General features: G+C 41.0%; 1 protein-coding gene across 4 annotated transcripts in view; it reads left to right on the top strand.

Annotated features, from left to right (window-relative positions):
- The first annotated feature begins 1257 nt into the window (after window positions 1-1257).
- LOC146361043 (sodium-driven chloride bicarbonate exchanger-like) overlaps window positions 1258-13008 on the top strand; it is a 49741-nt gene continuing 37990 nt past the window's right edge. For 2 of the 4 annotated variants that reach the window (XM_084922710.1, XM_084922708.1), the window contains exons 1-2: window positions 1259-1564; window positions 3082-3111. In XM_084922710.1, coding sequence (XP_084778836.1) covers window positions 1517-1564; window positions 3082-3111 — 78 coding nt within the window. In that variant the 5' untranslated portion in view covers window positions 1259-1516. Of the gene's footprint in view, window positions 1565-3081; window positions 3112-8858; window positions 9050-13008 lie in introns of those variants that run through there. The other 2 variants (XM_084922712.1, XM_084922711.1) reach the window with 2 other exon arrangements.

Genomic DNA, 13008 nt, shown 5'->3' with positions numbered 1-13008 from the left:
AATATGTCGTCTTTCTTTCATTGTTTTTTTTCTTCTTAAATTATTATTTTCATTTAATCATTTATTATAAACAAAACCAGCTTGGTAGACCTGACCTTTTACTATGAAACTCAAAGTTTTCCATATTAATACATTTTATTTAAAACCACCTTTCAAGACACCCAATGACGCTTAATAGAATTAAAAACATAGTAGAAGATAAAATAAACAAACAATAAGTTTACAGTGAATATGCAGACTTGAACAGAACCGCTGTTTATTATATCTGGGGGAAGAGAGTTCCACATATTCCATATTCAACCTATATCAGCCTATAGAATTTATTTCATTTTCTGCCATATTTATGCATGATCAAACCCCATCATAGCCTAAAGAACTCATAATATCCCAAATAATAGATTTCAGTCTCAGACTGCAGGCTTGCTTACTTGTAGTTCAAAGAGTTGCAAAAGTTAAAATAAAAAGGCGGGGGCAATTTCCCCCCTGCTTCAAGCAAAAGTTTGACAAGGAATCCAAGAGTTGATGTGTTTGACCTTAGAAAGCACTTCACTGTAGCCTGATCATCATTAAATGCCACCATCAACTTAAATATTGATTACTTAGGTAAGTACTTAAGTACTGACGTCCATGCTATTGTCTTGTGTTACTCTTAAGTGAGATTAAACAGTTGCATTATGAATATAGGCTAAATCCAATTGCAACGGTTTTCTATGGCCACCAGAGGAGGGCACCCCGGTATAAACTTCACTGCAGCGGCATCCTGGTCAAACGTGAACTCCGGCACAGGCACAGCATGGCGTGCTGCAGCTAGAAATAATGATGGAATGACCGGAGCATTTCTGTAGCCGGCGTGTAAGATGTTCTGGATAGTGGTAATGCGCATTTGACGTAATATTATGCGTTATATGTTTATATCTGAAATGAGAAGAAAATAATGACAATGGCTGCGGCTGTTTTCAGTGTGGAGGGGGCCTGTGTATGGCGCAGTGGTTGAGAAAATCCACATGGGTAACACCAAACAAGCAGACATTGCTCCATTGCTGTATTGATTGCTGTCGCGGTTAAACTAGATATTAATAACGCACGCAGTACAGTACAGTATTTAAACTGCACCCTATTGAAATACATTGAATGTTTTTTTTCACAGATCCAATTGAAACAATAGACTGTTTGGCCGAACATAGTTATGCGTGTCTTAACGACTACAAATGACTATAAATATGTATTCACAAATGAATCCCTGTATGCTCACTCGCCTGTGTGCTCATCACCGCCGCGTCCCGGGGTGAGCGCGTGTAATGGGAAGCACTACCTCCCTCCTTCGTGCGTAAATTATGTAGGGCAGGACGGCAATGCTTTGCTACCTCCATTTGATCCAACCCCCCGGTGAATACGAGGGAGAAAAGAGACATCAAATCAGCTACAACAAAAAGCCATCCTCGTTTTCGAGACGCATTTGACAGAGGGGGAGTAGCGCATCACGACTTGCCTGTTGTGAAGCCAAGGAGAAGAAAAGATGGACATCACGGATCAAGGAGCTCAAATGGAGCCGCTCTTGCCAACGGTAAGGCTAAATATTCACGTACTTGCAGTATTTGTGTTCAGTTCTTTAAAATTTAACTGATAATCTTGTTGAAATCATAATGGACTGTTGGTGCTCAGTGTTTACCCCTTTGGAATAAGACAGGCGCAAGCACGCGATAAATGAATGATTCATTTTCATTATAATCGTGCTTCAAAATGACCAATATTCGGACGCTTTGCCGGCTATATGACGCATGACTATATCACGACTAACATGGATGTTGCGCATCATATATAGGGGATGCAGTTCCCTTGTGCACTGCATGTATATCCGAGTAGAAGATGTTCATATCCTTCATATCCAAACGCCTTCACACAGGAGGCATTTGTGATGAGGCTAGTTATATTTCATGGGTTCTTTGCTTCTTGTGTAGAAATCATATGGGCTGGCTACCCCCTCGACCCAGTTTTCTTATCTATATGAAAATCTACTGCCAAGCTGTTGCTTTAAGTACACATCATCTCAAGATGATACAGTGAGATGAGCATAAAGTGTTTGATCCTAGCAGTGAGGAGACTGGATTTTTATGACTTGAAAATATCATATTGGGCAAATTGACTGTATCATGCAGGAATTTATGTGCAGTAATCATATTCTACCTCATGTGTAGGTGTTACTGTCAATACAGTTATAGACAGAGAGATGCAGCACAAATTAAAAAAAAATTTGACTGAGGAATACATGCATCTGTAGTATAGCAAATTAACAAACCCAATGGCAGAGTTACACACAAACAAACACATGCAACACACTGAGACACTTGAAGGCACAGCCTGCTTCTGCGGTCAGCCTCTCCTCATTAGCATTCAGGTGAGACTGTGTGGAGAAAAAAAATGTCAGCTGCCTTGGAAGCACTGTCAGTGCCAGAGGAGATATGAAATATGCTGCTTTGTGCTCACCATTTAAAAAAAAGCACCAAATAGAGGCAAATCAATACTCTCATTGTTTGTTCTATTTGTGGCTGTGTTACATGAGGACTTAGTTTTCCGCAGCTTATGGTGTACAGTGAAGACTGATGGGGCTGATGTGGTATGGGATGGGATGTTCCGTTTCCCCGCAGTGCCATTGCAGTGTAGTCATTTCCCTGTCATTGTAGTTCATTGCTGTTTCCCCATCCCTCCTCCTACATAGCTCACAGCAAGTGTTGTCATGGTTTCACCAGGATGTGTATGAGTATGTGAGGTGTTAATATAGTGAGAATCTCAGGGACTTCTCAGCAAACGACGTGGCTATAAAAAAACAGTACAATTGTGTACCGTTCTACTGTGTTACCAGGTTTCCAGGGTCATGCATGAGAGTATGTTTAATTTACAACAGCAAGCGCTGCATTCAAATGCATTATTGGTTTTCAATGTCTGCTGCCTTTGAGTTGTTGCACTCAAAGTTTACGTGCTAAGGTATGTTTTTCACAGACCATTTTGGCTGACAGTAATGTTCTTGCGTGTCTTGCTTTTGTCCCATTAAGTGATTTCCTGACATATTTTTTTTAATTGCAGGAACAAAGTTCCCAAGAAACTAAAGAAGTGGTGAGTAACACAGAATAATGCAAACTATATGACTTTCTTATTGTTTTGCATGGTCAGTGGACTGCTCCAACCCCTCAGTCATCAGTTGGTTTCTGATAAGAGGCAGGTACTCTAAGGTTATAGAGTCAGTCTGGTGTGGGATGGCTGTATAGCTCAGTAGAAAAAGTAGTAGTAGTGTTAGCAGCGAAAAAACTGCTGGGTACAATTCCAGCTTGCAGGGAATAGATTTACACAACTGTCTAATATACTGTTTCCCCTTTGTAAGTATTTCTTGTTTGCTTTGTTTTAGTCTTAATGAAAAAATAATCACATGCAAAAATTTGGATAAAAAAGCCCCCTAGTACTAAAAAGTTATTGAATGACATCAAGCAGGTGGCCAGGTAACATGCTGGATGTCTGCATAAGTTTCACTGTTATTTTTTATTTCAGCTATCTTGAATGGATAGTGATGATCAATCAACACCAAAACGTTAGCTGGGTGTACTAATGTTGATTTTGTGTTTGGTGTATGTGTAGAGTTTGCAGTTGAAATAAACGGTAAAGAGTTTTAGAAAAAGATTTTAAACCCTATATACTATAAGCCACTGTTATGCATACATGCATACACCACTCTATTCTCTGTATTTTAAGTCCTGTATTGATCTCACATCCACACCACAAGCAACGGTGAGAAGAAAACTAGAGAAAACCCGCACAGACTCGGGGAGATCATCCAAACTGTGTTGTTCTTGCCATGAGGTGACAGTGCAAAGTGTTGAGTCGACTTCCAACTTAAGATTGAAAATTTTAGGAAATCTAAAGCTTCACAAAAAACAAATGTTAGAGAGAGCCCACCCCAAATATTGTGTTTTTTTGTGGGGATGGAGGGAAGCCCTCATCTGCATAAGAAACTGAAAAAATAGCTCAACACTGCAAACGAATCTGTCTTACTAAGGCAGAATGAATGAGTAGATATTATAAAATTGAATGCAGGCCTGCATTGCTTTACTGGTACTATTGTGCTTCTCAGAACAATAGGAAGTAATTAAAAGTAAATGATCAGATAGATTTACTGATGCCTCAGATGGTGTTCTCACATTCTTTGCTGTTAAAAAGCTGTTAATCTGCAATAATATAGCAGCTGTATTTGGTTCAGATCTTCAATTAGATTGCTTGCTAAACAGATGTTGACTATTTTTAGGTTGCAATAATCACACGTCACCTGCATTTGGCATCTACAATAGGTTAAGTAGTCTTTGGTGTGGCATCAGGGTGGCTCAAACACTTTGCGTATCTTTTAGGAATTTCAAAAAGATAATATTTTAAGTTTAATTCCTTTAGTTTAGCAAAAAAAAGTTTTAGTTTAGTTTCTTTAGTTTTAGTTTAGCAGAAGCATTCCTAATGACACTTAGATATGAGAATATCTAACTCTAGTGTCTGGAAATTAAATTGAGCAGAATGTGTTTAGCCTAACTTAGAATATAAAAACTGAAACTTTCTTTGTAGCCAGCTTCAATAAACCAAAAGGGCAACTAGAAATAATAAGTTTTTAAATGTTTTTTTTTTTTTTTTTTTACCTGAATCAATACATAATTGTTAGTTAAGTCTGTGACCCCAATTAAAAAAAAATAACAAAAGTTTAAAAAAAATGGATGGATAGCTCAATGTATAGTTAGCTTAGTTTAGCATTAAGCCTTGTAAATGACCAAAGTGCTAGCATAATGCTATATCCAACTAATTAAAACATTACCTTTAATATGTATAAAAGCCAGTGTGTAAGAACAGTAATGTGCTAATGTGCTAGTATTTCTGGTTTCGAAGACAATATCTGATTTTATGCTAAGCTAACCTAAGCTAATCTAAATAGCTTCAGCTATTATATTTACCATAGCCAAATGTAACAATGTTGTCAATATTCTATTTCTATATGGTGCAAGAATGCAGTGTGGCAGGCAGGAATTGGACCGAAAATGCAGGACTTAGAGGAAAAACGTGAACTCAAAAACTCTGCTTTAATGCAGGCTTGGAAGGAATACAAAACAATAACAAACTAAACTGGGAAATCCAAGAATATAACTCACGAGAGAAAACACAGCACGAGAGGGGAACCGCTGTTAACGACGCGACAACAAGAACTAACTGACAGGGACTAAAATACACTGGCAGGCACATGAGGAAACGAGGAACAGGTGGGCACACAGCTTGGACTCATGGACATAATGAGACACAGACCTACAAAGTAAAACAGGAAACACACAGACTATTTTACAACACAAACGTGGGGACCCGAACGGAGCACAGAGGGAAGACACAGGTAGGGATAATAAACACGACGACCAAACCCAAAGAACTAATACAAAATCAGAATAAACTAGAAAATGATAATAATGATAATAATAATGATAATAATGATAATAATGATAATGATAATAATAAACTTAAAGCGCCCCCCCCCTCCAAGGGCTGGCCCCCGACAGCCCCAAAACACAAACAGACCACCGAGCCAGGGTGGGCGGTGGGAGGTCCAGGACGGAGGGACCGAGTCCAAAAACAAAACGTGCGTAGAGTCCATCAATAATTAAGGGGGCCGACCGTGCGGACGGCAATGGTGGCAAGGGGCAAACAGTTCAGGGGGCCGACCGTGCGGATGGCAACGGCGGCGAGGCAGATGAAGGCAGGCCGGAGGCCGAAGGCGAAGTTGAAGCTGAAGCGGAAGCTGGACCAGGCGGAGGCGAAGTCGAAGCTGGACCAGGCGAAGGCGAAGCTGAAGCTGGACCAAGCGAAGCGGATGAAGCTGAAGCAGAGGCTGGACCAGGCGAAGCTGGTGAAGCTGAAGCAGAGGCTGGACCAGGCGAAGTGGGTGAATCTGAAGCAGAGGCTGGACCAGGCGAAGCGGGTGAAGCTGAAGCAGAGGCTGGACCAGGCGAAGCGGGTGAAGCTGAAGCTGCTGCTGCAGGCAAGTATGAGGATGAAACTGCTGCTGCAGGTGCGGATGAAGACACAGAGGCAGGACTGGGCGAGGCAGGACCAGGCGAGGCAGGACCGGGCGAGGCAGGACCGGGCGAGGCAGGACCGGGCGAGGCAGGACCGGGCGAGGCAGGACCGGGCGGAAGCGTGGCAGCTGCGGAAGCCAATGAAGCTGAAGCTAGCCCAGGCCTGGACAAAGCTGATGCTGACGCTGCAGGCACGGACGATGCTGATGCTGACGAGGCTGCTGCTGCAGGCGGGGATGATGATGAGGCCGCTGCTGCAGGTGAGGATGATGACCCGGAGGCTGGACCAGACGAGGATGCAGACATGGAGGCCGGATCAGACGAGGATGCAGACACGGAGGCCGGATCAGACGAGGATGCAGACACGGAGGCTGGATCAGACGAGGATACAGACACGGAGGCTGGATCAGACGAGGATGCGGACACGGAGGCTGGACCATGACAGTACACTGCTACATGTGTGGCAGACAGTGCTAAGGACTTTGAACCACATTGACAGAGAAACAATGTAATGATATAGAAATAATTATATGGTCATTTCCAAACAATTCAAGGGCAATCAGTCTACAGTGAGAAAGGTTATGCACAACTGGAAAACATGCAGTACAGTTGCTTATACTCCCAGGCATGGACAGCCTAGCAAATTCACTCAAGGGTCATATCATCGAATCCTAAGCGATTGGCAAAAACCCCAAAAGCTACATCTCAGAATTTAAAGGCCTCAGTTGGGGACTCACATATGAAATGTTCACAACGGTACAGTTAGAAAAAGATTTAGAAAAAGTGCGTGACAGCATCTTCGGTGCGCAAAGCTCTATCTGAACACATCACAAGACATGTGACTTCAGCCCAAACAATGTTTTTTGGACAGTGAAGGCCAAAGTGGAGATATTTGGCCATAATAAACAGTGCCAAACACAAAACATCAGCACAAACTCCTTATACCAGTTGTCAAGCCCAGTGGTGAAGAGATGACTGAATGGTAAATGGACTGGTTCTTATATAGCACCTTTCTGCTGTACTTGAGCACTCCAACTTGTCTGATTCATTCATTTATACATGCACCTTTTTCAAACCATCAAACTTCCATTTAGTAATTGAGCTGCTCTACCTCCTAAAGTACAACCACCCAGATTGTCTGTGTAGGTTTTTAATAATCCAGGTCCCGGTATTCGTAAAAGCTTGACAAGAAGGTGACTGGACTTCTTTAAGTTTTTTTCGAGGACATATTACCTCGCATCCAAGAGACTTCAGTCGTAAAACCAAAAGGTGGAGAGTTCCAGGTATTTAAACCAAGTGGGGATTAGAAGTGAATGAAATTCAATGAATGTTGCAACTGTGTCTGCTGAAGTTTTCACACACTGCTTCTTTATTTGGCTTAATTGTTAAATAAAAAACGAGATGGTATAATACATCATGTGTTGTTGTAATAAGGTTATATTTGGCTATAAGTGACCGTATCTGTGATTGGCCAGTACTGGTTGACAGTATTGTAAAGCAGAGATGTATCATTGTTGTTGTCTTTGCACATACCGGTATTTATCTGTTTCTTTATAGATAAATATATTTATTTTCCTTTACCTATTATCAACTTGACTCCAATTCAAATGACCATTGTTTTGTTTTGGATGTGAACTTGACTGGCACAGCTCTAATTGCTGTACAACCCTGACATAACAGCAGGCTTTCTGCCAATTTGTCCAGTTTAAGCTGGAGAAGATCAGTGAGAACAGATGGAGGAAGCTTGCTGGAGTTGCCGGGGTTTGTTCTATTGAGAATGTTGTTATCTGTGTGAAATCTGTGCTCGACTTAGTGATCTAACTGTGCAAAACTGGCAGGCAGGGAGGAAGCCTCCCCACCTCAGCTAGCAGCCCAGACTGGCTGCACTCCTTTCCATGGTTAATTATAGCAGTGTCAGTGGAGAGGAGGATGATGAGAGCATGGAGGTAGGCAGAAGAAGAGGATGCAGAGCTGGTTGGAGAAGATGAGAGACAGATGGGTGGATGAGGAGAGGCAGGCTTATGGAAAATTAGATTGCATACTATAATTGTAATATGGCTGTCTGATCTTCACTTATAAATGTTTCAATGATAAGTGCTTTTTCTGTTAATGAAATCCTTCAGAAGTATCAGCTGACACAAACCACAAAGGCAGCACTACTGTAATTTCACAGTGGTCTCCGGCAGCGCAGTAGGAATATTTGCTTGTTCCTTTAGGATCTGCTTTTAGCAGATCACAGTTTTGCTGACAATGCACTAGAGCCAGAGAGCAGCTTCTTTGCCTCAGGTAGGTCATACATACACTACTGTGCATAATGAAACTGCAACGCTCCACCCTGCCTCTTACGTCCTCTGCTAGATGTATGTGTTGACCCGTAACTGTGTGAAGCTCCTTTCTGAGGATAGTGTTTTTAGAGCCCTTGCGACCTACAATTTAGGTAATAGAACAACAGAGCTTGGATGCTCAGCAGTAGAACTCTGCACAGCACAGCACTGGTGATGTCAGAGCGCTAATCTCTCTGGGGGGATTGGCGGATGGACGCTTGTCAGAAACATTTGATGTTACCCTGGATGAAAGGCGTCGGAGGCAGTGGAAGAGGCACAGGGAGAGCTGGCGCGGTGCTGAAGTCTCTGCTTTTGTTTTTATGTTGTGTTCGCTGAGCTTTTTGGAATGAGGTTGCTGCCTTTTTAAAGCATGGGAAGAGCAGCTGAAAAGAGTGGCTGAGAAGAGAGGCGAGGGTTTGACTGAGATGCACAGACAAACAAGCTGTCTGCCTCTGTTATTCTCTCTGAGTCCTCTTACAACAGTCATAGTCATCCTGAGCTGAGTGGGGCTCAGGCCCTTAGCCTTAGCCTCTTATCTTACTATTGCCGCAAGCACAAGGAGAGTTAGCGGGCATCCTGCCCCAACGTTTCAAGAGGTGCACCATGCTCTCAGTGGACCTCAATAAAGGATTTATTTATCAGGTAGGCTTCTTTGATGTTGTTTCTGAGTTTATTCAAAGCATTACTTGCAATTCAAGCAGTTAGCTCTCACTGAGTTAGTTGACTTTTGATTTGTATACCCTGTTGTTATAATATTGAAGATAACCAGTAACTTAAAAACAATAGCTGGACTACGGTTTGTATTTTTCCTGCTGCATGTATAGTTAATAGCATGTTTGGTTCCTGTGGTGCAGAAAGGACCGGTTGTGCTGATGTGCACGCAAAAAGTCCTGAGGAGGCTGACAGATGTGGCTGCCATTCAGGGGAAAGACAGGAGCTTAAACCTGCTGTACTGACCCTAGTAATCTCTGATAGAGAAATGGGTGAACAAAAGCCAGGAATGCTGGATTTGTTTTAGCTGGAGTACTATGTCAGATATATAGAGTTGCCTCTGTCTTTGTGTGTGTGTTTACAGAATGCTGAATGCTTTTACCACTGCTAGCTCAAATCCAAACAGCTTAAGTCTCAGCCTCATCCACACCTAATGCCCCTGGAACCCCTGTGTTTACAGCAAGCTAGAAAGCAGGAATGTTCCAAGTATTCCTTGCATATTTTTCCAAGGAAGGCTGCTGATGCTGAGCCTGCTGTCATTGCCACAGTAACCATGGCCATCTGTAGGGATGAAAACCATGACAACAGAAGCTGTTGGCCAATCGCAGTGCTTGTGCAGCCACTGATAATCCGTCTTGGCTAGCTACCACCTATACAATCACTCTATCTCACAACACATGTGGAAAGTCGACTAAAGCAGATTGAAAGTAAAGAGATTTACATTAACAGCCAGTTCGTGCTCCCAGCTGGCTAATATGATTTTTAGTACTCTCCTCTTGTCCTAGATCAGGTAAATTAATGTAAATTATCTCTACTGTTGTGAACATATCAGGGAAGATCCCTGAAGAATTCAGTAATGAGGTCACATACTACTTTCCAGAGAGTGATGTGGTAGTGTACACAGATTCCTGGAAATGAACTTGTGAGAATCAATAGGATCTGATTTATTCTGGCCAAGAATGTGGAATATAAACTCCCAGACATATCTAACACTGGCATTTAAAGATATCTTCTTTGTTGTTTTGTAACTAGTTAAACCCTCAAAGATATTGTGATTGGAGTATCAGCTATGTTGCATTTGATGATTTTATTCCTGTTTCACCCTATATTTTAATTTCTGTGTGCTGGTACACAGTTTACAATGTCAGGATGAAAAAAATTACTCAAGTCCAGGGTTTATGGTTCAAATAAAATTAGTATTCATCTATAAAATAATTAAAATCACAACGTTATCAATTAAGAGCACTGATTCATATTGTAGCTATAGTCTCACACACTGAAACTAATGCCTGTTGTAATGAGGACACATATGTTCCTTCTTTCAGTGTTACGTATGAACACAAAACTGACAACAAAAAGCAAAATTGAAAACCAACTAGGAGAGTTGACGATTGATACAGTTATTCTACTTTAGAAACATGCACATGTAGAAATGGAAGTTACAATGCTATAAGCCTGATTACTGCCTATTGGAGGTCAGGCTTTTGGCTGTTGGGTGACATTAGCATTTACTCTGCTTTAACATCACTCTGGGGTTTTTGCTAGCCTTGTGTTAGCATGCCGTCTGTTCAGATGCTTACAAAGAGCCAATGTTGTGTTAGCACTATAATGCAGTTGTTTCTGGATGTAGTTTGCACTCTTCTTCTTTTATGGAATGAAAATGAAATGAAATGTCCAAACCTAAACTCTGATATTTTCCTCCTTCCTGCACAAGAACTTTAATCAGCTGTTTGTAGATTAGCTGCTAAGAGAAAAATCCGCTAGCCACCTGTTGTGCAGATAACTTAAGAAACTTTGTTTCGCAGGTATGGCATAACTGTAACTGTAATGTGATTATGTCTTACTTTTGAACGTATTACACCAAAAATGGGTAAGAGGAAATGTTTAGCTGAAACAGCAAAATGTGGGAAAGCACAATTGTAAGAGTTGTGTTTTTGAAGCAGGATGTTCAGTTAGCATCCTTTGAGTTCAAACAGGTCACATTTTAGTGTTGGCTGGGTTATCTTTTAGACTCATAGCAAAGATACACAAACACTAAATGTCTTATCGATGATTAAAGCTGAAGTTTCAGTTGGTATCACTCAGTAGGTGAATGTGAAAGGAATATTGTTTTGTTTGTTTGACTTTATTTAAAAAATTCTTAAAAGATTCCATTTTTTTGCGAAGAAATGGTTTACTTGAAGAGTTTTAGTCAGGATTTAGAGTGCACCATAGCACAGAAACAGTATTAGTAAAGGTTATTAATCATCTTCTGTGCTTATCCCGCTAGACCTTAGTGCAGCATTCGATGTAGCTGAGAGAGTAAAACACACTGTTGGTATTTCAAGGATGTTTGTTGCAGTAGTCTGATTCTTATCTATCTGACTGATTTCAATTTGTGCATGTAAATGGAAACCTTTTTCCACACACAAGATTTAGCCAAACAGAGTTATGTGTTGGGAACAATACTTTCACATTATTCATACTTCTCTTAGGTAATATTATTAAAAAAATCAATGCCTACATTTTCATTGCTGACACCCAACTTTATTCATCAATGAAACAGGATGATACAAAGCAACTAAACTACACGCACATCTAAAAGACATGACAGACTATAGGCCTGGATGACCTCGAATTTCTTGCTAAAAACGATCTAATACGCCTTCAGCTGATCCAGAACGTTGCAGCGAGAGTACTAAATGGGACTGAAACGAGAGCCCATATTTCTCCCTTATTAGCTTTTCTTCTCTGGCTCCCTGTTGTAATCAGGTCCAACCTAATCTTAAAGACCCTCATACTACCTTCAATTCAATGCAGTTTTATTTTTGTAACGCTAGATCACAACAACAGTTGAGTCAGGGTGCTTTATATTATAAGGTAAAGACAATACTACAGAGAAAACATAGAAAATCCCCAACAGTCAGATGACCTCCTTCGAGCAAGCACTTTGGCAACAGTGGGAAGGAAGAACTCAATTTTAACAGGAAAAATCCTCTGGCAGAACCAGACTCAGGTAAAGGCGGCCATCTGCTACCGCCGACTGGGGGAAGAAGACAGGACAAACACATCCGGTGGTAGAAAGCCAGAGATTAATAATTACTAGTGATTAAATACAGAGTGGTGTAGAAACACATAAACACTCAGTGCATCATGGGAATCCCCCAGCAACCTAGACCTTTTGCAGCATAACTAAGGGAGGATTCAGGGTCATGTGATCCAGCTCTAACCTCATGCTTTATCACCTTATAATCCTAACAGAGCACTTCACTCTCTGACTGCAGGCTATGGTTCCTACAGGGTGCTGCTACCACCCATTATCCAAAGTATAATGGGAGGTAGTAGCACCCACCAACATCTCTAAACAAACACTTTTAAACAGCAATATGTTAGAAAAAATATATACTTACATCAGTCTTTATTCTTCATAGCTCCCAGAATAAAATCAATTCATGTACTCTCCTCAAATTCTACAGCTCAAATTTGTGGTCTCTCTCTCTCTTTGCCAATCTGCCAAATGAGCTAGTTATGTGCTAGCTCCATTGCTAGCATTAGATTGGGTCCTAATCCCGGGGAAAAAAAATGATTAAAAATAAAGACATAAATCCAAGGATGAAACTTGTCTTCAACCCAATTGAATGAGCAAAGGTTCTGGGAACACAAACATTCTTGCATGCACACTCACATGTTTGTACTAATTTACATTACATTAGGACATGACTCTGTCCTACTTTGTTTTGAGACATATTGCTGCCATCAAATTCAAAAAGGAGCTAATGCTTTAAAAGATTCATTTTCTGTATAACCATTCACTTTTCTGTTTTCTGTTGTAAATAAAACACAGATTTATGAGATTTGCATATCATTGTATCATCCGTCATCTGTCTTTACTGATATTTTACACAGTGTCC

The sequence above is a fragment of the Perissodus microlepis genome, chromosome 23 (assembly GCF_051167445.1).
Source record: "Perissodus microlepis isolate ML-2025 ecotype Zambia chromosome 23, ASM5116744v1, whole genome shotgun sequence".
NCBI classification, from domain to species: Eukaryota; Metazoa; Chordata; class Actinopteri; order Cichliformes; family Cichlidae; genus Perissodus; species Perissodus microlepis.
This window is presented reverse-complemented; position numbering and strand designations above follow the sequence as displayed.